The 25032-nt window shown below is 45.6% G+C and overlaps 1 protein-coding gene across 1 annotated transcript in view; it reads left to right on the top strand.

Annotated features, from left to right (window-relative positions):
* Nucleotides 1–1951: 1951 nt before the first annotated feature.
* COL6A3 (collagen type VI alpha 3 chain) overlaps nucleotides 1952–25032 on the top strand; it is a 58386-nt gene continuing 35305 nt past the window's right edge. Inside the window, exons 1-6 of the mRNA XM_088167613.1 lie at nucleotides 1952–2226; nucleotides 10708–10854; nucleotides 11719–12339; nucleotides 16077–16679; nucleotides 21038–21640; nucleotides 23906–24505. Coding sequence (XP_088023739.1) covers nucleotides 10767–10854; nucleotides 11719–12339; nucleotides 16077–16679; nucleotides 21038–21640; nucleotides 23906–24505 — 2515 coding nt within the window. The 5' untranslated portion in view covers nucleotides 1952–2226; nucleotides 10708–10766. The remainder of the gene's footprint in view (nucleotides 2227–10707; nucleotides 10855–11718; nucleotides 12340–16076; nucleotides 16680–21037; nucleotides 21641–23905; nucleotides 24506–25032) is intronic.

Here is a 25032-nt window from a genome sequence, read left to right as displayed (position 1 = left end):
TTTTTTTTTTTTCAGTCAATTAAAAGTGTTTCCCTGCAGTCCTTCACTGCCACACAGAAAGCTCCAGTTTTCAAGGCAGATCTGGAGAAAAGGCAACACAGATCCCAGCTGCATACTGGTTACCACTGGTAATGGCAAACTGGAATCACTGGTGGGTACAATTCTTCATTACAATAGCAACTGTAACCTCAAGTTCTTGCTTTACTGAATCTCAGATTAGCCTGGGTTGGAAGGGACCTTGAAGACCACCTTGTTCTCTCCTCCTGCCATGGGCAGGGACATCTTCCACTAGACCTGGGGGCTCGAAGCCCTGTCCAAGGTGGCCTGGAACAGTTCTAGGGATGGGGCATCCCAGTTGAGCTCTGCCTGACAGCTCAAGTCACCTGGAAAGGCCTTTGGATGCTTATGCCCATATAATGCTCCTCCAGTGTATGTATTTTATCTTTTAGCAGCTGTCCCTCACTCTGGGTGAAAATAAAAATAATAAAATAAATATAAAATATAATATAATATAATATAATATAATATAATATAATATAATATAATATAATATAATATAATATAATATAATATAATATAATATAATATAATATAATATAATATAATATAATATAATATAATATAATATAATATAATATAATATAATATAGTATTTGTCATGGCTTTCCAGCAGCTCCTGTTTCTACCATCCCCTGTTCAGTGCCCACTGACACCCAGCGAGGAGCTGCAGTTCCCTTTTGCCAGGCTCATTTATTATTTGGGAACTCCCTGCCTGTAAGCTCCAGCTTGACAGATTTTAGAGGGGTTTTTTTTTGCCTTTGGGCACGAGGCTGGGGAGTTCCACTCTGGGTCCCACTGTGTCTTCAGTCTCTGCCAGCTCCGAGCCAAGCACCATTTCTAAAAGGAGTTATTGCCTCAGTTCCAAGGGCTCAGCACTTCCCTGAAGCATTCCAGCTATTTCTTTATGTGGCTGGTCTTTCAAAGAGCACAAACCCAAGAGCAAACATCATAAATCCCGCTTTGAAAAGAGAAGAACTTGACTATTTGATTCCTGGGACACCACTCCAGCCTTATATGGAACCAAGCAATAGCAAGAGATAAGAGTTAAAGTTTCCATACCAGTGTTTATTGCAAAACACAACCCAGTGCAGCCTGAAATGTTTAACTTTGGCCAGCGATCTGCTGTCCCACAAGGCACAGGAATAAAATTAACCCCAAATTTATTAGGCTCTGCCTAATGAAAGGTTAGAGCATTCTTTCACTTCACATATGCTTTAAAAATTTTAAAGTTCACCAGTCAGGAACTTACAGACCGGATTTGTTGCCTTTTAAGCTTTTCCTTTCACCCTGTATATCTTTAAAAATATTTATCCTTATGCTAAGGGGACTTAGCATAAGTTAGTAAGTTTTTATTTATGTTATGTATAACGTAACTTTTGTTTATAAGTTATGTATAACATAAATCCCCCACGTCTGCCTCCCCACCTGGTTAGGTATAAAAACCCGCTGTAATGTTTTAATGGGAAGGTGCACAGAGAAGAGACTCTTTCCCCCTGATGCTGGTGTTGTAAGGATCTCAGCCTCGAGCATCTCCGAGCGGTGCTGCTGCACAGCCCTGTGTAACTTGGTATGGTCCTTGGCATATCCCGACTCCTGCAAACATACAAGACCAAAAGACATAGTTTTGTCATTCCACGGGGCTTAATATTTTTTTTTCCTCTCTCTCTTTAATTTTTTTTTTTTTTTTTTTTTTTTTAATTTGAGTATCTATTTCTCACCAGCAAGTGAGCAGCGCTCTGGACGCGCAGGGCCAGCGCAAAGAGGAGAAGCCACACAGTGCGGAGGCGTCCCCCGAGGCGGGAGGTGGGGGACGGGACTGTGTGTGATGAGCAGCTCTGACCTCAGCCCAGGGAACGCCAGCCCCAACCATCTGGATCCCATTTGCGACGCCGGCTCGCCCGGCCCCCCGGCATTCCCGAGCCCGCTGCCTCCTCCGGTCCCGCTCAGACCCACGGCAGCCGCCGCGCAGGGACCAGCGTCCCTCCAGCCCCCTCATCCCACCCGTGCCCCACCATTCCCGCATCCCAGCAGTGCCTGCACCCCACTGGGCACAGCGACAGGGTACTGGGAAGGCTGAGCAGCAGCGCACGCCATGAAGCAAGGGTGAGAGGCGCTCCGGAGAGGAAAATCCTGGAATAAGCAACTCTTTTGGAGGTTCACTCAGGGGTAAGTGTTGCTTGCCGTGTGGGAGCCCTCAGCCTAACCTCAGCAGCTGCTAAGCCATGGTTCGCCACTTTGGTGGGGTTTTTTTCAGGGAATTTTAGACAAAACCCATCGCCAGGTTTGCATCAGTCTCAGAAAAGCGGAGGGATGCTGCCGGCTCGCTCAGCCCGTGAGCTCCTCCCGGAGCTGATGCACCGCAGGTGTTTGGGAACACTCCTGTCCCCACCACTATAAGGGAGTTAAATCCATTCAAAAGTACTGATCTGTGTATTTCCTCAGCGTGGTTTTTGGATTTGATGCCTGGGAATCGCTGTGTGATGGGATGGGAGCAGGATGACACGGGAAGCAGTGCCCCAAGGAGGGCATGTGGTGGTTTGGGAAGATGTATCCTCACAAGGAGATGGGGACATCAATGGGACCTTGCAAGGAATGTGCTTTCCTGTTCCCAGGGCTGGGGGGATATTGGATATCTGCTCTCACCCCTCCTGCCCCAAGGTGAGGTAGGATGAACCCAGCAGAGGTGCTCAGCCGTGCCACTCCTGCTGCCGGGCGTGTCCCCACTGCTCCGGGGTGGGCCGGCATGTGGCTCCAAGGATAATCCTCATCCTCTTGTGGTCATCCTCAGAGAGGGAAATCAGCCAAGCAGCAGCTTTTCCCCTAAGGGAAAGGGCATGGAGCCACCATCCCTCTGCACAGCTCCCATCTGCTCTCCCTCCTGCCCTCCCCAGCCCTTTCCCCGCACAGCCCCAGTTGCCCTCAGCCTCCTGGGATTTGCTGAGGGGGCGGCTATGACTAATCTGGAGACACCCTGCCACCATCCCGCAGGGCTCAGCAAAGCCCTCCCTTCCCAAGCAGAGCTGGGGCGAGAAATGGTTGTGGCCAAACTGGTTTCCTGACCAAGCAGAAGAGCCAAAACTGCCCGGAATGGGGGTAGCCAAAGCCCCCCTGGTTCCAGTTTGTGCAATGGGAAACTCTCAGCTCGTTTCTGGTTGCTGTGATGATTTTATGTGAGCTCTTGGGGGAGGAATCCTGCGTTTTTCAAAATTCTGGCTTTGCCCCGTTTCTTGCTGGTTTAAGGAAAAAAAGAATCAGTATTTGTGGTTGGATAATTACGGTGCTTGTATAGTGATGCTTCAGGGGCACAAATACCCAGTTTAGGAGGTTTGTAGAGAGATGGCTCCAGACTAAGGCTGTTGCAGGGAGCTGGAGAATTCCTCCAAGGTCATGTAAGAATGCAGAGGAGAGACTCAACTCCACATCTCCCTGGCACCATCCCTTCAGTCAGAGCTCAGGGAAACAGGCTTTTCATCCCCAAACTTACTCTGCCCTTGCAGAGAGGTTGGCCATACCCAGGGCTGTGACTGTGTTTAAGGCAGGAGTGCAGGGCTGCCACCACACCATCGTTCATTCATTCCCTTTCCAGTTTCCAGCACCCTCCCCAGTCCCCTTTCTGGTTTTTCAAACATCTCTACGATTTTCCATTCAAAACTCAGCAACTTTCCCTGATTTCAGGGTGAGCTAAACCAGCCCCTGCTTTATTCCCAGATGTGAAGGAGGGGGGAAAAAAATTCTCAAAAATAATGTTCCTCTTCTACTTTTGCTACGTGCCTGTCCAGGAACAGGAGGGAAGGGAACATCTTATTCCTTCCATCAGTACAAACTATGGTAACTGCACAGCCTTGCCAGCCTTGGATTGTGTTCCCCATTGGATTTCCAGCGAAGGGGTGAGCCTGCCCTGCGCTGGGCGTGCACGGCGCCGGGTGGCATTGCGTGCTCGCTCCCCGCCGTGAATCACAGCCAGCCTTACCCCCTCCACATGCCCATCACTTTTTCCACCTTTTTAAGTGATCTGTGTTCCACATTAAGGAGCCGATTTGTTTGGGTGGGGAGGCTCCGGGAGGCTCCGGTTACTATACATAAAGAGTCATTGATCTTTGAGGGAGTTTCCGCTTTTTTTTTTTTTTTTTTTTTTTTCTTCTTTTTAGCAAATACTCCCTTTCCTCTTATTAACGGCTCTATTTTGGTCTCAGTCTTTGGATGGAGAAAACAACTAGATTTTAAGCCAACAGCATGCTTAGAGGACAGAAATGAATATGTGATTCATATTAAATTCTAGCTCCCAGGGAACTTGCCTGGGTAGGATATGGAAGCACCATAACTCTATTGCTTTGCTGAACACTGGTTTTCAAAAATCAGAGCTCCAGCGGCTTGCAAAAGCAGGGAGATTTTTTTCCACCGTTTCAGGCTTCTTCTTCTTCTTCTTTTTTTTTTTTTATTTTTTTATTTTTTATTTTTTAATGTACAGGTCTGCGTATGTAAGAATAAATGTTTTCAGGGGCAGCCCTCAACCCCACAAACCTCACCTTCCCAGTAGCACTTGGCAGGAAGGTTTATGCTTCCAAAGAGCTGAGACAAATCTTAATGTCTCCACCTGGAGCCATGAATAAATCCAGGATCTGTCCTATGTGGCTCATCCTGAGTTTCTAGAAATAGCTTTGCTTCTAAAGGCCTGTGGAACCAGGTGGAATTCAGTGTTCTGTGATGAAGAGGTGACACTTATGTCCCTTAAAAAGGTGACCAAGCTTTTTTCACATGGAAAAATCATGGCATTCAGCCTCAAAATCACACCGGGAGTGGCTTTTGGCTAACATTTTCCCCATCTCAGGGAAATTTAAGAGGGAATTCATCCAGGCGAGAGAGGAGCACGCCTCACCTCCAGAGGGCAATCTGCAGCTCCCTGGCTCCACATCAGGATTTTGGGAGCTGGTTCTCCCAGCTGCTCAACCCACAGCCATGACTGCAGTCACATCCCACTGCTGGGGATGCAAGGAGCTGTTCTGGGGGCTCTGGGTGACTTCCAACCCACTGGCAGGGCTTACAGCTGCTGCCCCCCGTGGCTGTGGATACAGCAGAGAACAGCCAAGCCAAGGGAACTTGAGGCTGAGCAGTTTGGTTGGGAAGCAGGGTGATGATGGACGAGGGAAAATCCAAGAAAGCAAATGTAGGTGAAGGCAGAAGTTTCTTTATTTTGACTCTGACAGAGTTCTGGAGGGGCCTAGAGGATATTCACAGCATCCTGCACCAGCTATGGGATGATGCTTTGCTCTCCCTGTCCCCCTTTCAGAAAAGCTGTTGGGACCCAGCTGCAAATCCACCTCGTATTCCCATGGGAAAAGCATGATCCACCCCACATGCACAAGGGAATTTAAGGGCTGCAATTGTTTCTCAGGTTTTTAGTCAATATATTTTTTTGTGGGTGCTGCATGGCTGGGCAGGAAAATTGGATCAGATATCCTGTGCTCTGGGGCAGTGAGACATCCCAAGGTCTCTGGGTGTGCCAGCTGGGAAAGCTGCACAAGGCCAAGCCCAAATCCAGGCCATTTATGCCCCAAAAATGTGCCAGTCTCTCTGCCTACCATGCTCTGCTCCTTCCCAGAGGCTGCTCAGCTTTCCAGCAGGAATGTGTCACAGGAACAGGGAGATTATGGAACAAATGTCATAAATACAATCACAAAATGGTTTGGGTTGGAAGGGACGTGAAAAAACCATTTTGTTCCAGTCCCTTTCAACACTTCCAGGAATCCAGGGGCAGCCACAGCTTCTCTGGGCACCCTGTGCCAGGGCCTCCCCACCCTCACATGGAAGAATTTCTTCCCATTATCCTATCTATTTTATTTTCACTACACTCTAGAGAAAAAAACCACCCCAACACATAAAAGCAAACAACTGCTTAGAAGGTGAATTTGAAACATCCACTCAAGGAAAAAAAAAAAAAAAGTAAAATGTCAAATTTTATGCACAGAGAAAGTATGCAATATATGCAAAAAATAGCTGCTGGGGAAAATATTTAAGGAAATCACTTCATTGTGTCAGGGGTAGAAATGATTGCTTTTTGAGAGCAGTATTAGGAACAGATGTATTTCTTCTGATGAAATACTGTAATATTAAGAGGTTGTCACACACTGTATAAACTCTAGACAGACATAAAACTTCCAGATTATTGAAGGCTACAGGAACTAATCTTTTAGCACATGAATCATGGAGAAATTGGCTCCCCAGATTCTGTTGCTAACTTAACAATTCAGGAAAACTCTTTTGCTTCCTAAAGGCGCTCAGCAGTCAGGTTTTTCAGCATATTTTTCCAGCTTGAAGTAGATAGAGCAAGTGTTTCACCAGAGACTGCAAGGAACTTTTCATTTTAAAAATGAAATAAATCCACAATTAATTTGCTTGTTGAAAATACATTGCCGAAAATACATTATTGAAACCCAACAATGCTGGAGAATAACATTTCAAAAAATACTTATCATAACCAAGTATTAAAATGATTTCACATCTCTGGTTTTATCATCCATCCCCTGCAAGCTGGTGCCACCTCCACCTTCTGTAACCAATGGTAATTTGGGACACAAAGAAAGAACACATTGAACAACTTGTTGTGCCTCACTGAGGCAAGCCAAGCAATAAAAATCACATTATTCACTGTCTGAAACCCACTTTTCTCGCTGAGCCACAGACTTTGTTCAGTCAAAACAGAGCTGAACAGAGTTTTGGGTGAACTTTCCCATCCAAGGAAAGAACTAAAAAATTACCCCCACCCACCCAACCCCTACTATGTTACCTTTACAAAAAAAGTTGCTGTCCTTGCTGCATAGTCTTCTTCTCAAGGGCCAACCCCTACAGGAAAATCCTGTAAATTCCAAGGAAAAAATCCAAATTTCCAAGGAAATTCCTTGCCCACCCCTTTCTGCAAGCACCAAACTCTTCCTCATTAGCTAATGAGTGCCATGGAGAGGGGGCTGTAAAAGAAAACCTTGCTCAGGAGCAGCTCTTCTTAAAGGCTCTTCTTTTCCTTAAATTGTCAATCTCTAAGAGACATCCATCACCTCATCCTGCAAGACTTTGCTGCCGTTTTCTTTCTAATCCGGGCTCCTGTGACTTTAGGATGGTTTTGTGGGATGATAAAACTCATCTGTCATGGATAGAAAAGTCCCTGTGCTTGCACAGAACTATCAATACCATGATGGGGGTCACAGAGAAAGCTGGAAATAGATCTGGAGGCTTCCTAAAAGATAAAATGGGCAATGAGGTGACATGGGCTGCCCTGGGAGTGGTAGAGTCTCCATTCCTGGGAGTGTCCAAGGATGTGGCACTCAGTGCTTTGGGCTGGGTGACAAGGTGGGAATCAGTCCCCATGTTGGACTCAGTCTTGGAGGTCTTTTCCAACCTAAGAAATTCTGTAAGGCTGGAAAATCTCTGTGGGAGTTCATGGGTGATCCTGTAGGCTGGGGAGATTCCACAGCCTCAGGGAGTTTCACTTTTCCCTTCAGCTACATTTCGTGGCAGTAAACAGGCTCAGAGCAGCTGCTCGATGTTAAAACCAAAAAAAGCCCCCAAATGTTTGCTTCAGTCCTGTCACTTTTTAGCCAGCAAGACATCCATTTTCACTGGTTTATCTTGATGCTCTGCTCATCCCCAGTTGTTGTGTCTGAAGAGGGATTGGCTGCCAGCAGCTAATAAACAGGATGATAACATAACTTCCTGCATTTTGGGAAAGAAATACGAGCAGTTTTACAGCACACATTACTTTAATGGGCTGTTTTCCTTAGCATGCATTTTAATTCATATTTTTCATTCATTGCTAGCAGCCTTTTCACTCTGTGGCATCCCACCCTTCCCCTGGGAAGGGGGGTCCCAAGGTTTGTAGATGCTTATGGTTGAAAGAAAAAAAGGGGGAAAGCCTGCAACAGCTTACCAAGTTTTATGAACAAATTACACACTTGGCGTGGAGTTTGGTGTGTTAGTTGCTGATCTCCCTGGTCTCAGTATAAGCATAAGTAGCTAAGTGGCTTTTGGATAAAGGATAGAATGAAAGGGAAGAGGGAGAGGGTGATGGATTAAAGAGGGAGAGACAGAAAGGAAGGGAGAATGATAGATCACCATTCCTGACTCCAACATTGATCCAGTGGATGGGATATCCAGGGGCACAGATGCACCTGGGCTTCATGTCTGCACCTTTTATAACTACACTTTCCCTATGCTGGAGAAAATTTTCTCACTTTCTGTGGGAATTAGTTAACAAGCTTTTCCTAGACCTTTCTTGAAATGGGTTAAGGGGCTCCAGAGGTCTTCCTGCTTCTCAACACCATCCCTCTGCTGTGCTTGTCTCCCCTAGCCAGAATAAGGATGTTTGTCCCATAAAATGCTGCCCTACCTCCATGTGGCCTCTTCTCCAGCCACATCCTGTTCTTTCCCAGAGTGGGTTACTGCCAACAATCCCTGGTTGTTATTACCAGCAATCCTTGGTTGGCTCCACAGCTGTGAGGATTTGAATCAGAGAATCATCTTGAATCAGAGAACCATGGGATATCTTGAGCTGGAAGGAAGCCACAAGGATCATCAAAATCCAGCTCCTGGCCCGGCACAGGACACCCCAACAATCCCACCCTATGCCTGAGAGCATTGTCCAGCACTTGAAGCTCTCCTAGGCTTTTATAAAATCCCAATGGATGCTGCAAGTGAATCTCACTCAAAAACTTGCAGCTCTTCCATAAATTTCTTCTCTCTCGTGGGGGTTGGGCGGGTGGTTGTCATGAGCTTGATGCTCTTTGCAGAATTCAGCTCTGGGACCTGTAATTGTGTCCTCAGGGGACAAACCCTCTCCATGTGTTCTTTGGGTGAAACTATTTTTTCTGGGAGCAAGATGTCCATCAGGGACACAGTCCAACTGGGCAGATTTGCTCCTGCTGGAGGCACTGGGAGGTCTGGCTTGCACTGGAGCAGCCAGGGGGATGGATGGGTGCCAGCTCACAAAGGTGCAGCTGCTGCCTCTATAAATTGAGGGGTTGCCAATAAAAGGGAAGACTTTGCCATGTCTTGATTAACATTGTGTGCTAGCTGCTGGCTCTGGGGGCCTGTTCAATGTCTGTCCACCTGGTGGTAATGTTATTAATTTTTAAAATTATTATTATTATTATTATTATTATTATCATCATTATTATTATTATTATTATTATTATTATTATTATTATTATTATTATTATTATTATTATTATTATTATTATTATTATTATTATATGTTGAGGGAAAGGCAGAGGAGAGGTTTTGCCAGACTCATGCTATGGGACATTCACAAATTCCATCTGGAGCAAAGGAAAGACCAAATGCTGCAAATCTCCCAAGAAAGACCAGACCCCAGCCCAGCTTTGACACACAGGGAGCCAGAGGAAGTGTCAGGATCTCAGTGGGTTTCAGGAAAGCAGGTGGAAGTTGTCCCCTCCTTTCCACAGAAATTCCCTCTGAATATCCCTGAGGAGTGTCTCTTCATCAGAAATGGGATTGGCTCCTCATGTCCAGGTTTTCCCATATTCCCAACTCTCGGTTCTGTCTCCAGCCATGCCAGCAATTACCATCAGTGTTATTACCACAATTTTCTTCAGAAATAAGAGTTACTCTTCCCCTTAGCCCTCTCAGGCTCTTGTATTGGTCATAACTGTCTGGATTGATGGAATTGGCAAGAATGGCAATAAGAAAATTGAATCACTTTCTTTTTTTTTTTTTTTCTTTTATGATGACCTGGTTAACAGTTTGATGTATTGGAGTCACTTTTGGCTGATTTGAGTAATTGAACCCCTTTAGGGGAATGAACGGTATTAAATCATTGTGTTCCCTTTTGGGAGAATATTTTCCCAGTTAAGCCAGCCTTGCTGGTTTCTGCTCTGTAGGCTTGGAAATGAAGATTAAATAATAAATTGGTCATCTCCATGACAACAGGAACACAGCCCTCCTGGTGGAGACGTTGTTTCAGAAGCCTTGCCAGGTGGATCACAGATAAGAAACTTGCTTAAATTATATTTTTGGCTCCAGCAGATAAAATATTATTCTTGGTGCCTTCCCAAAATATGATTAGCCAGAGCAGGCTATTCCACAACCGGGTCTCTGAGCCTGGGGGAGTCCAAGGGCTTTTTGCTGTGCAGCCAAATCATGTGGCTTACTTGGGTCTGGAGTGCTTAAATTTCCATTTGTATATTTGGGAAAGCTGAAAAGGTGAGCTGAGGCAAAGGGGGATGTTCAGGGCAATTACTGTGGTGTTTGGAAGAAATAAAGGGAGAAAAGGCAACGGCAAGTGGAAGTATGTTGGCAAAGATGTATCAGCTGCTCATCCATGAGTGCAGAGGGCAGGTGGGAGGTCACTGTGTATTTTGGTAGTAGAAACCTAATCATTTTCCTATCTATTACGTATTGCCTGGAACAGCACAGGCAAAAAAAAAAACCAAAAACCAAAAAAATAATCTAATTCCACAGAGGTGATTAAAGGTCAATTATGTGAGTTTTCACTCTGTCCAGCAGCAAATAATTTTTTTTCCTGCCAAAGTGCCACAGAAGCCTTGTAAACCCACGTGGTTTGGCTTTTCTACCTCGTGCCTCATCTGTGCCTGACCAGCACTGCCACTGTTTCTCACTCTCCCTCTTTTCCTCCCTTAGGTGTCACAGCAGGTGCTTTGAAACAAAAGGAATAAAAGGAAAACTCACAAAAGAGCAAAATGAGGAAACATCGACATTTGCCCCTCGTGGCAATGTTTTGTCTCCTGCTCTCAGGCTTTGGCTCAGTTGGTGGTCAGCAGCAAGCAGGTAAGTCCGGGCTGCTCCTCCTGACTTTGGCCCTGTAGAACCACTCATTGGCACTGCTTGGTGTTTAATGTGCATGTCCGTGGGATGTTGTGGATGGATTCTGGATGTTCTGCTCCTCAGCCCCACCTTGCTGAGGGTCCTTGGGACCCAGGCCTTGGCCAATACTCACGGTGCCTCCCCAAGCATGACACTGGCCTGTGCCATGCCCTGGAGGATGCTCTGCAGGGCACCAGGGTGTGGGACCTGCACTCAGGGTGGTCCTGAGAGGGTCTTCTGGGCAGAACTGTTCTGCTCTCCCTGCATGTGCAGGAGGGCTTCTAGCAGTGACAAGAGCACTGTCACTGACCTGCAGAAAGGCTGTTCAAAGAGACGGTGCTGGAGCCTTTGGGACCGAGCTGGTGTCACCAAGGGGGTGTTAACAGCAGGAAAAATACAGAAATCTCATGCCAGCACCCATGCTGCTTAAACAAGCTGTCCTTCCTTCCTTCCTTCCTTCCTTGAGCACCACCACAGAGTCAGCAAAAGCCATGCAAGAGACGGGCAGCTAGAAACCGAATGAGCCTGAATTCACGGGTGGAGCTGCCGGTGCCTCTGTCTGGCTGGTGTCCAAACCCATGGGCGAGGGTGTAGGAGGGCAGAGGCGCCTCAGCTCCCCCTCTCTGGGCAGGGCAGGTGGCATGCTGTCCCCCAGGGCTCTGGTGGCTGCGTGGTTGTTCTCCAGCGCTTCTCGTTCTGCCGTGCGCAAAAGCTGAGCTTCACTTTCACCACGCCGAGGAGGCTGTTGGTTGTTTGGGTGAGGAGGAGGAGGAGGCATGCCTGTGCTGACCGATAGAAAACCCTAAACCCCCATCTGTTTTTTTAAAGCTGTCAAAACCGTTGCCGTGGCTGATATAATATTTCTAGTGGATTCCTCCTGGAGCGTTGGGAAGGAACACTTCCAACTCGTTCGAGAGTTTCTGTATGATGTTGTAAAAACTTTAGATGTGGGAGGAAATGATTTTCGCTTTGCCCTGGTCCAGTTCAGCGGAAACCCCCACACAGAGTTCCAGTTAAACACCTACCCCTCCATCCAGGACGTCTTGTCCCATATTGCCAACATGACTTACGTGGGGGGAGGCGCCGAGCCCGGAAAAGGATTAGAGTACCTAATCGAGAAGCACCTCACTAAAGCTGCTGGAAGCAGAGCCAGTGAAGGCGTGCCCCAGGTTATTGTAGTGCTGACAGACGGACAGCCCCGGGGTGATGTGGCTCTGCCCTCGTCTGTCCTTAACTCGGCCCGTGTAAAGCTGTTTGCCATCAGCAAAGTTCAGGACGCGGTGGAAGGGGAGTTACGGGAAGTAGCGAGCGCACCCCTCGATACGCACCGCTTCAACCTAGAGAATTTTACCGCTCTCCACGGCATAGTTGGAGACTTAGTGGCGAGTGTCCGCTCCTCCATGACTCCAGAACAGGCTGGAGCCAAAGGACTGGTTAAAGACATCACAGGTAATGGCTGGCTGGTGGTATCTGCTGGTGCTGTGCTGTTTGGCGTTGCCACTCTGTAGGGGCAAGACTGAGATGGACGTTCAGAGGCTTAAAAACAAAGGTTTGAAGTGTGTGACCCCATGTTTGCAGCTGCTGAGATGCTGTTGTTTGCAAACTGAGTCAGGGCTGCTAGGAGTCAGGGCAGGAATCCTTGAATGGGCAGTGGCACCATCTTTTGGCACATATGGCATGGAAATTCAAGCAGAGGGAACTCTGCAGAGTTAGTAAATTGCCCTGTCCTCTTCACACCCAAGGTGGGGAAACAGGGGATGAACACACCAGACCTGATGGTGACCCTGACTGAAAATCCTCTGGAGACCAAGAAGGTCCCTGCTGGTTGTGGGGATACCAGGATGGATGTCCACTTAGAACCAGGTGGGGAGACAGGGAGATATGCAGTGTGCCATTCCAGAAAGTCACATTCTTGTGCACTGTGCCATTCCAGAAAGTCACATTCTTGACTGAAGGCAGCATAAGAAGCTGGGTGGGGAGTTTCTCTGCTGAAAGCCCACCCCTGAGCTGTCCCTTAACCTCCCTTGTCATGCACCTGGAGAAGGTGTGTGGTGGTTGGAGAATCTTCTCTGCAAGCCCATGGCTTCCACCTGCTGGAGCACTGGACCCTTCCCATAACTGAAACCTCCCTGAAAACCACGTTGGCTTCAACAGACCTGCACTGACTGCAACACAGGGCCCAATTTCCCTGGAAAAAAGAAACAAACCAGTCTTCCTCCATCCCTTCTCTGTTTATGAAATTCCAGCATGGCAAGAGCGTTCTGAGCAGCTTTGTTGTTTTTCAAAACAGAAGTCCTGGGGATCAAACCTTTCTTTTTATTCCTGAGACTCCATCTGAAGGTCAAGAGCTTGTGGGGCGATGTAAGGCCACAGCAGTGTGATGAGGCAGTGTGACATTAATCCCCCTGTGTTGTCTTGCCTGATTAACCCTCACGCCAGTCTCCATCACTGCATGACACCGAGCAACACCAAAAGTGCTGTGCTCATGTGTGGTTTTTTTTGTCGTGCAAAGCACTTGACAGGGCAAATATCCAGGTCACAGGAAAGCCACAGGGGAGTAGCTGCCCCACAAATATAACAAAAGGCTCACCATTGCTAAGGAAATGACACCAATATATGTGGAAAATGAATGTTGCACCCAACCTGCTGACAGCTCTCCGGTGGCTGTTGGGCACCTTAGCCATGAAGGAGCCCAGTGCTTCCCTGTTGAAATCAGCTGGGGAATTGATCTTTGGAAGCTGGCTATCCTCCTCTGGGCCATGCCAGCAGGTAGCCCCACTGAATGGAAACATCTGGAATCACAGACATTCCTTTCAAAGCTTTAAAGCAAAATTCCTACTTCATGTATATCGTGCATTTCCAAGTTTGTTTCTGCTTAAAGGTATTTTTCACAAGCATTTCCTTCCCATCCTTCTAACACAAATTTAAGTTAATCCTACTGTTGTAGTGTTGCCCCTATGTGACTTGCATGGGTGATATAGAGTATTGTTGAACATGGGAAAAGATGTTACAGGTCTTAAACCTTGGACAATAACAGTGTGCAAAGGATGGTACAAATATCTGCATATGAGTTTAAGAAGTCATTTATTCAGCTGATCACAACACGTGGCATTAAAATGTACAAAAGTGCTATGGATGCTGTGTTAGAAACGAGCCCTAGTATGAAATGGAAGTGTAAAAAGGCCCCAGTCCTGTAGTGGTTGTAGTAAAGAGAACCAAAACTGTTGGTCTGTGGCAGTCCCTGGAGCTGACTCATGTAAGCACAACAGTCAGCCCCGAGTTTGCCCTGAAGGATTTGTTAAATCTGAGCTGTCTGTCTCATCTGACCCTCCTTGCTTAGTTGTGTAACCAGCATGCTTTTATTTGTTCTCCACACCAGCTTGTTCCATAAATGTGCACTGAAGTACAAGGTTTTTTTACAGTGATGACAAATTATCCAACGCATCTGTTTCATATCTGTTTTCTCTTTGGTGGGAGCAGCCCATTGGTGCCTGGAATCTTGTTCCTCCAGAAAGATATCCAGGATATCTAAAGCATCCCTGGGTAAAAACACTGTGAGATTTCCCTTTCTTTTTTACGATGAAGTGGAATGTGTACATCCCAACTGAAAATGACTGAGTAAAACCAAGCCTAAGCACCCCTAAATTTTCCTCGATGGAAAAATAAATCCTGGAGCTCCTTGAAATTCTGAACCCTGGTGATCTCCTCCAAGCCAACACTGGCCATTGAGTTGGTGCAGGGGAGTGATGGTGACTTGGAGACCTTCTCCTTTGCTGCTGGAATTGCAGCATTATTTGAACCACCTGGCTTATGAAAACATGTACTAGGAAAACAACTAAATCTGCAAAAAATAAATAATTTACTGGCAGTGCTGGTTAATAGCAAAGACCCCGAGTTTATTCCCAGCCTTGCTAAAGCACATGCCAGCTTTTCTTCTGGTTTCACCTTTGGCTTTCAAAAAGTTGAGAGCTGACTGAGACAGATTTCCAAATATCACTTGTCAGTCATTTGCAAATAATCTGAAATTTGAGTTCTTAACGTGAGTGGGGAGTAATAGCATGGAAACATCCGAGTATGCTTTGGGGTCTTTTCCCCCCCCTCTTTTTTGCATGCTTCACATTGGTGATGTTGATGGTAAAATTAGTTGAGCAAAAGGAATAAGAGCAGGCACCAGAGCATTTTGGGTCTGCTTTGGTAAGTCTCACAGCAAAAATATTCCCCCTCAACACCACATTCATGCCATGTGCCAGCTTTGTTCGGTGTGTATATATTCTCAGCAAATGCTTGTGACCACCTGAGTACAGTCACAGCAACTAGAGTTGGATAATTGTGTCATGACTGATTTCATCACCCTTTTTTAACCTGATTCTGCATTCCTTGATTGAATATCCAGAATCTATATGAAAAATACAGACCAGACCCCTCTGGCAATAAACCTTTGTGCAAAAGATTTAAAGTGACACAATTTTTGCGTGGCCTGTGTTGAGAACTGTGTGGGTCAGCCTGCTAGACACATAAATTGAGGTGGATGCTGGCAGCTGGTCAAAGAAAAATAACTAAAACCTTTTCAATTGTTTCTAACAAATGCATTTTAAATAATAGTTATTCATGGTGGGAGAAGCCCATATATTCAGCCTCTGTGTTTAACTCAACAAAAAAGCAGAATTGTGACAGAGAAGCTGAAACTTTCCGTGCACCCAGTAAATGTTGGCTTTATTCCTCCCAAAAAAATAGAGGGCAGCAATGATAAAAACCTCCTCACCCTCTACCTTCAGCATGAATTGCCACCAAAGCCCACCTTTTTCTTCTGGCTCTGTCTAAATATTTGGACAGGACTGGCCACTGATGGAACGTATCTAGATTTCCAAAGACTGTGTTTTGCCAAGGTTTCTCCTTGCGTGCCAGTAATGCCGACCCCCCTGTTGCTACAGCCACGGGCTCGTGTTGTGTCCACTCAAGCCCTCCCTTGATGGGTGGTGGGTGCTACTGGGTGGGGCCTGAGAGCTCATATTCAATCAGAATGCAGAACTAAGAGGCAAAAGTCACCTCCTCAGTGATCACATTATTTTGTTTTCTCATTTTCGTGTTTCTCACTGGTTTTCCAAGAAACATGTCAGAACACTGTTAAAACTGCATGTAATCACCCATTTTAATGCTTTCACCTTTTGCATTTCTTTTTTTTAAAGCTCAAGAGTCCGCTGACCTTATTTTCCTTATTGACGGATCAAACAACATCGGAGGTGTCAATTTTCCAGCCATACGCGATTTCCTTGTAAATTTGATTGAAACCCTCAGAGTTGGAGCTCAGCAGATACACATTGGGGTGGTGCAGTATAGTGATCAACCCAGAACCGAGTTCGCTTTGAACAGCTACTCCACAAAAGCGGATGTCCTGGATGCCGTGAAGGCACTCGGCTTCCGCGGGGGCGAGGAAGCGAACACCGGTGCGGCACTGGAGTTTGTGGTGGAGAACCTCTTCACCCAGGCGGGAGGCAGCAGGATAGAGGAAGCGGTGCCTCAGATTTTAGTGCTGATAAGTGGTGGAGAGTCTAGTGATGATATCCGAGAGGGCTTGTTAGCGGTGAAGCAAGCTGGTATATTTTCGTTTAGCATTGGGGTCCTGAATGCTGACAGTGCAGAGCTGCAGCAGATTGCTACTGATGGAAGCTTCGCCTATACTGCCCTGGATATCCGTAACCTTGAGGCTCTTCAAGAATTAATACTGCCCAACATTGTTGGAGTGGCCCAAAGACTCATTTTGTTAGCGGCCCCAACCATTGTGACTGAAGGTACGTATGCCTTTCTAGACCCTTGCATTTCGGTGAATCGATGAATGATTGAGCTTTTGCACGCTTTACGAGCATATTTAAAGCTTAAAGTGTTTTTAGGTTTTTTTTTTCAATTAATCTCTCTGGTCTGATTACAGAGAAACCATGTTTCTGTGCAGAAACTGATTGACCCATTGGGTTGTCTCTCAAAAACCTCAAAATCTCTTGTTGCAATAACTGGCATGACATGGGGTGTTTTAAAAGACGAATATTAAAAAAAAGGGTATAATAAAAAAAATCTCATATAATCCTTATTGAGATATCTGTAGCTGTGGAAAGGGGTTTTAACCCTTTAAGTGCAGTGGAAATAAGATGCACAGCTACATGGTCGTCTTTCATGACAGGAAGAAAGAGACAAGTTTATTCAGAAACACACTTTGTTTTATATCATGACTCACAATTCCAAGAGTAGAGAAAAGGTGATTGGTTCAGAGAGAAGGCACCCCATTCCCAGGGCCTGGTCACACACCACAACAGGTGTTCTACCTTTGTTATTAATTCCTTTTTATTTTGACCAAATTATCACCCTGGGAGAAATTCTCCCTAGCCTTGAGCTGGCCCAGCTTATCGGCTGGGAACAGAGCTGAAAAGCTCCAGCCTGGAATATTTTTCAGGCTGTAATTTTTTTACTTTCTCAATATGTGTCCCACAGATATCTAAGCACCCTGGGAATAAACACTGCAACACTGCCAGTTGCAAAAAGATTTACGCCATGTAAGCTTACGTTATATGTCAATTGGAAGTGTCATGACCATAAAACGTGTCTGAGGAAGGTAACAGGAATGCTAAACGGATCCCTACGTACCAGAGTTGAAATTACCTCCTTGCTAAAACAGTAAAATTGTGCAACTCACTGAAGCTCTGGGCTGCCCTTGCTAAAATTCCTGTTGTTGAACTTTAAACCTGAGCAGCCCTTAGTTCTTCTGAAGTGAAATCCCTACCTTTGATTAATCAGCTGAGATAGTTTACAGCTTTCCATGAGGCCATGGGGATTAAAAATGCAGGTGTTAATATTCCACTTAGGTCACTTTGTTACCCATAAGTCCCACTGACATTATTTCTGGACAAGCATCAGCTCAGGTGCGGTAAAATAATGAATATCTGGATTTATGGGGCAAATAGGTGATTTATGCAAGACACAATATTGCATATTGCAGAGGAGCTGCTGCACTTAATTAACAGGATGTTTAATGCAAACAGCACTTTTGGGATCCCGTTGTCAGTCTGGAGTTCTGTACACACTGTTCCTCATCGTGTATGTTGACATATAAAACTGCATTCCAGATGTCTTCACTGATCCATGCCTAAACATGATTGCTATCCTGTGGCTCAAATCAAAGGGTGGAATTTGCCTTAAAGATCGTTTTATGACCTTGCCTTGATTATTCTAGGAAAGAACATTAAGAACTTTTTCTTGTAGCACCCTACAAGAACCGTATTTAGCCAAATAATATGAAGTCAGCATGTGTAGCTAGAATGTGTGTGCTGGGATCTGTGGAACTCAGAGAAAAATCTCTTTCCTCCTGTCTGATTTTTAGCAGTTTGAATGGCAAGATTAAAAAAAATTTGGTCCATTTTGTTTCATCTGCACTTGCATATTTCTCACTTAAAGTGCCAGCTCGTTTGTGGAAGGTGCTTTGTCAGCCTGTACAGTTACATAGAGATGGATGTGCTAAATGGGGAAGTCGATTCTTTTCAAAGGAGCTTTAGGGAATTTCCTACCCCTGGCACCCATGGAAATCAATTTTGACTGGTTTGCTTGATTCACATCAATAGCTTGGAAGGCTGCAGTGTAAAGCAGTTTGGGAGAGGCTGCAGCCCAAAAGGGATGCCAAACCCTCGGAGGTGCCAAGCGCTCCTATGAAATACTGAAGTCATCTCGCTTCACTTTAGCTTGCCAGCTGTTCATCCTGGGATGAAGGGGTGTTACAAAGTGGCTTTCTGTTCCTTCACCTGCTGGGGGAACCTGGGTGATAAAGTTAGATGAGGTGCTTCACCAGACAGCTGACACGTCAATGAGGATGGAACTACTCAGGACTGGGTTCAGCGCTGACACCCTCCAACACTCTCAACTCTGAGAGTAAAAGATACAATGCTTTGATCCCAAATCCTTTGAAATTCTTGGGAGATTTGCCATCAGCTTTACAGGGCTCTGGATTAAACCCTAGGAGATGTGCACAGCCCTGCTTAAAGGCTTTTGCATTAATTGTGTCCGTGCAAACCATAACCGTGGGTTATTTCTTCCTGTGTGTTTTGGGTTTGGTTCTTGCATTCCTCTGAGGAAAAATACTGCAGGATTTGAGAGCTGCAACAGGAATGAGAAGCAGAGGGAACTCTTCCTTCCCAGCCTCCCTCATCTTTCCAAAGCCCCTTTGATGTTTCCCCCAAAAACCAAAAGTTTCCAGGCTCTCCACTTTTGGGTTTCTAGCTGCTGACAAGCTAAGGACGTGCTTTGGACATTTCTCCTGGGTCATACAAAGCAGCAATGTCAGCCCTTGCTATCCATTTAGAAAGGTTCCTCTTTCCAGCTCTCTCCTCCTTGGAGTAACTGAAGAGGAAAAAAAGCCTGGCTGGAGGGATGAATGCTGGAAATCATGGCTCTGGGGAAAGGGATCATTTAAACAAATGCTCGTTGCTTTGTGAGTAGCTCCGTTCTGACAGCCTGAGCAGCCAATTGCAGATCACTGGCAGCTCACTTGAGGTTGTGGCTTGAGGAGGGCACCACCACATTTGCTTTGTGCATGTCCTCATCGTTTTGTGCCTGACAGTGCCATGGCAGGCAATTTTAAACTTCCGTATTTTTACAACTGGTCCTTAATGACTCTATTTCTAGCACGACTCGATGAGAGATGTTTGCAAAGGTTCACACTTGGTGATGCAGGCAGGTCTTTTGGGGTCTGAGGGCAGAGGGGCAGCCGAGTCACAGATGTCATCCCCAGCTCCCAGTCACCCCTCAGGGCAGCTCAATCTCGTGGCACTCACAGTGACAAACCTGACGGCACCCAGCCTTTGGGAGCACTGCTAGCCATGGCCAGCTGGTGTCTGGCCAAGGAGGACTGCGGCCAAAGTTTTGTTCTTTGTTGAAATCCAAAGTAAACAGCCTCCATGCAGAGGAGCCCTGACGGGCTGGGGGCTGCTCTTCTCCATCCAGGCAGGGCAAGGCCGTGTTTGCTACTGCTTGCCCTGAGGGGTGTGAGACCCCCACACCCCACGGGACTGGGTGTCCTCTCCCCCCAGGCTGTGCACGGGGTGTGGCAGTAAGCCTTGGAGGTGATGGACCTGCCCACTTGAATCCTGAACCCATCTCAGGAGCTCTTAGGTGGGTGGCTGATTTAAGGATATCCCAAGTCCAACATCTCACAATGATCTACAGTGCTCCAGCATAACTTGGAAGCAACAGAAAGTTTCCTTTCTCACGCCAGTGGCATGAAATCAGGGAGGTGATGATGTGAGAGGATTTGTCTAAAAGATGGTATTAAGATTAGGCACCATGATAATCATGTATAATGCTGTTAACACAATCATACTGGTCTTGTTAATACCTACCTTTAAAAAATATATATTTGCTGTATTAAATATCATGATGCTTTGGTTCCAGTGCCACACAACAGGGTTTTTTTCCTCCCTAACTATTTTTCTTCAAACTTAGCCAGGGCACTGGAGATCTAATTGTGCCCTTTCTGTGTCCTGGGTCATCGTCAATAATAAAGTTTCAAAAGTTACAAGCCAGGGAACCTGTTTGTTAAAGACATGACCACCAGAACATAATCCAGCTTCTGCATGACTGGGCCAGCTGTGCCAAGAAAAAACATAACTTGTTTTTGTCAGATAAGGAATAAGATTTAGGATGCAAAGACCCAAAATCCAGGTATGTTGAGTAGGTGGAGACTGTTCTTTCCTTGTGTTGTTGCTCTCAGGAACCTAATACTTTTCATACCAAACCACAACCATTCAAGTGGTTCCTATGCAGATAGAAGGAGCATCACCTACTTATTTTATCTCATGTGCCCTCTGAGTGTCAAGATTTCTCCTTACTGCCTTTCATTCTTGCTTTGTCATGTGCATGTATTTTAATATTCAAGTGTGTAAAAATCACAGTTTTTGTAACTCTTCGGTGTTTTAGAAAGGGGAAACAGTCAGACTTACTATTAGTCCTCTGCTAGAGCCTAAAAAAGTTTCTGTTTGGAAAGCAAGACCTTTTTAAAGGCTTTGAGAGTAACAGCAAACAAAGAGGTCCTGCACGTGTCTGAGCTGTTGACATAGAATTGATGCAGAGTGTTTTTTTGAAGGCTAACATGATGTTCATGTGTTACTTGCAGTTATTGAAGTGAACAAGAAGGATATAGTCTTCCTGATAGATGGCTCAACTGCTTTGGGGCCCGCCCCCTTTAACGCAATTCGTGATTTCGTTGCCAAAATTGTCCAAAGGCTGGAGGTTGGACCCGACCTGATCCAAGTGGCGGTGGCACAGTACGCAGACACTGTGAAGCCAGAGTTTTATTTTAACACCCACCAGACTAGAAAAGATGTGATGGCCAATGTGAGGAAGATGAAGCTGATGGGTGGCACGACACTCAACACTGGCTCGGCACTGGACTTTGTGAGGAACAACTTCTTCACCAGTGCTGCCGGGTGCAGGATGGAGGAAGGGGTGCTGCCCATGCTGGTGCTCATCACTGGGGGTAAGTCCAGGGATGCTGTGGACCAAGCTGCAGAGGAGATGAAAAGGAACAGGATCGTGACCCTTGCTGTTGGGTCCAGAAACGCTGACCTGGCAGAGCTCCAAGAAATTGCTCACGAGAGAGATTTCGTGTTCAACCCGAACGACTTCCGCCTTCAGTTCATGCAAGCCATCCTTCCCGAAGTGCTGTCACCTATCCGGACACTCTCTGGAGGAGTGATTGTCCCAGAGGCACCACCAGGTAATTAGTGGCCTTTTTCTAATTAAGGAGGTGTGGTTTATAAGTTTGCCAATTCTTATTCTATAACGTGTAGAGATAATGGGGTAAAACACATCAAATGCATGTTCCAGCCTGGTTAAATGTGAGTGCATGAACAGGTCAGTGAACGTGGGAGCATGGTTGTTGTTACAGCTTTATCCCTTGTTAGAGCTTTATTCCTTCCTGGAGATTTTTGTCCTGTTCTGATTTTGTCACCAACATTTTAAGGCCTGGATGTGGAAGATGTGCTTTACTGGTTAGGTACCCCAATTGTTCAGTGGAGGCTTTTGCTCTTCTTAGGGTCTGTGCAGCCTATGAATGGACACCTGTGAATGTTAAAATTCTCTTCCTCAGGTTGGGAATCATCCATAGTGGGTGTTTGCTCAGGAAAGTAGAGGTTTCTTCGGGGTGTAAAGAACATAAGCCAGTTTGTTTGTGGAGACGTTCAGAGCTGACATTGTTGGACTGAAACTCACGCTTTAAGAACATATTTCATTTTCTTATGATTTACTCAGCTCAAGCCCTAAGAGGCATGCAAGGATATTTCAGTGTTGATTTTCATTTAATCTGTTTGGACAACGATCCAAAGTTCCACAAAGCCAGTGGACTCTTTTTATTTGTCCTTGCCATTGACATCAGTAGACTGGAAGAAACCAACTGACAGGCTCTTGTCTTTTGAGGAAGTTCCCCCTGCATTTCAAGAGATGTTCCAGGTGCACAGAGATTTTATACCAAATTTCTCAGGATTTCTTCACAATAAAAATGCTTGAGGTGAAATCCATGTTGCACTAGATCATATTTGAACCTTGCATTTCTGTCTCATGGCATATGAACACTAGAAAACCAGGATTTCTTCCAGCTCCTAGTAAGATCAATAATGAGGTTCCCATTGGCTTAAGTAGCTGTTGAATCGTGTCCATATTTTTTCTAGTTTCTCACCTAATTTAAAATTATAAACTGCAGTGGAAAATAAACAGAATATTTGGAAAGAATCCTGAAAGAATTAAAGCATGTGTCTGATTTACGTGAAAAGAAGACGTTTTGAAATCAGTTTGCCAATATATGTCCTTAATGAAGATGAAAATCACAGGACTTATCATTTAATAAGCTTTGTTGCAGAGTGTGTTTCCAGCTAATACAGTTTTGCATGGCTATACACCAAACCTGATGTGTTTATTTTTCAATGTAAATTGAAAATGTTCCTGTGTTTTCTTGTTCTTTAAAGGTCATTCATGCAGCTTCTCTATTTTTCCAATCTTTTTTTTGTGCTCACAGCCTTCACATACATAATAAGCAAGGGATAGTATCCTACCCCTACAAATTATTATTGGTAGTAACAAACCTGATTTTGACACCGGGCAGTTGCATTTTAACTGCTTTATTGTCTCACCCTGGGCCTTGAATGTCACTTTTCTGGGACAAATTTAAAAATACAGAAAGCCAAGACAATCTGTAAAATCTGAAAGCCGCCCCTGTGTTCCAAGGAGCCCTTTATTTCCTTTTTGTTCTGAATAGCTCAGTATTTATATATTTGGTATAAAGGACAGCAAGCTTACAGGGACAAAGCAAGCTAGAGAATGGATTAATCTAGCCAGAAATGCTTTAAGCAGAAATATAATGGGCAGAGTTATCAATGGGCATAAATAATATAATATAATAACTCACTTGGAGGAAGACATCTAGGGGGATGCCTTGGATGACATCAGTTCTCTGATGTTTTATTTAAAAGCTTGGCATTTTGGTCTGTGATCAGGACGTGTTCAGAGCCAAAAAAGAGCACAGGGTGATGACCCTGTGGTGTCTTTGGGGTGTAGACCTATGTCCTGGAGCTCAGATGCTTGCAGATAGCCCAGGAAGGATTTAACCTTAAAAAAAGGAACCAAGAGCTGGCTGCTTACTGCCAAAAGTGGGAAATTTCTCCCCCTTCAACAGCCCACGAAAGGGATGTCTATAACAACAGACCGTAAAGTGCAGAGGTCAAGAAGGCAGGTATCCTCAGGGAGCTGTTGGGCCTGACTTTTAAAAGAGTTGCTAATCCTTCCCTGCCCAATTCAGTCATTTCCAGCAAGGTCCTTGTTACTTCTGTGCTGATCACACCCTTGCTCCTCTCTCTCTCTCTCTCTCTCTCTCCTCCCTCACACGGTTCACATGCGTGTACGGCGTATGCTGCATGCACACATGATAAAAAAAAATCCCTCATTTTTGTTTTCTGTGATGTCTCATGTTGTTTTCTGTGCTCTACTGCAGTTCAAGTAACCAAAAGGGATATCATCTTTCTTTTGGATGGATCACTCAACGTCGGAAATGCCAACTTCCCCTTTGTGCGGGACTTTGTTGCCACCCTAGTTAACTACCTTGATGTCGGCAGTGACAAAATTCGAGTTGGCTTAGTGCAATTTAGCGACACCCCCAAAACCGAGTTCTCCCTGTACTCCTACCAAACCAAATCTGACATAATCCAGCGCCTGGGGCAGCTGAGGCCCAAGGGGGGGTCGGTGCTGAACACTGGCTCTGCGCTGAACTTTGTGCTCTCAAATCACTTCACGGAGGCCAGTGGGAGCAGAATAAATGAACAAGTGCCCCAGGTCCTAGTCCTGGTGACAGCAGGGAGCTCTGCTGACCCCTTCCTCCAAGTTTCCAATGAATTAGCTCGGGCCGGAGTGCTGACTTTTGCTGTTGGCGTTAGGAATGCGGATAAGGCAGAACTCGAACAGATTGCCTTTAATCCAAGAATGGTGTATTTTATGGATGATTTCAGTGCTCTGGCAGATTTACCCCAGGAGTTAAATAAACCTATAACAACATATGTTAGTGGAGGTGTGGAAGAGGTTCCACTCGCCCCAACAGGTAATACCTACCTTCCTGCATGCTGACTGCATGAAGTTAAACTTGTTTAAGTGAATTTCTTGTTTCCATTGTACAGCTTGGCAAGTGTCCAAGCCCTGAGTCATCAAAGTGGTTATGGCTGTGCTTAACTTGATGATCTTTAAGGTCCCTTCCAAACCAGACCGTTCTACGATTCTAGGAATGCATGGCCTGACACTGGCAGCTCTTAATTTTGTTCAAGTCATGGCCACCACACCTCAAAAGCACGGTTTTAAGTCTTTTGGTAGGTCAGGACCAAAGAAGGACCTGAATGTGTCTGTGCCCACCAGTCACTGACTCTGGTGCTCCCTTGCTGTTCCCATAATAGGGCTACAACCTCTAAATGCATCATGTGCACTGAATCAGGCAATGGGAGCATGAGATTTTTGACCACAAGAAGTGGTGTGGAAAAGTTAAATTCATGCCAAACAGCAGAGGAGCAGAGGTCTAGCCGGGAGCAGGTGGACAAATCCATCCCCAGAACCGCTTCTGGTCAAAGTGATGTCATC

Source organism: Sturnus vulgaris, chromosome 7 (assembly GCF_052056855.1).
Source record: "Sturnus vulgaris isolate bStuVul1 chromosome 7, bStuVul1.hap1, whole genome shotgun sequence".
Classification (NCBI taxonomy): Eukaryota; Metazoa; Chordata; class Aves; order Passeriformes; family Sturnidae; genus Sturnus; species Sturnus vulgaris.
Note: the sequence above shows the minus strand (reverse complement) of the source record. Positions and strands in the feature narration are given on the sequence as shown.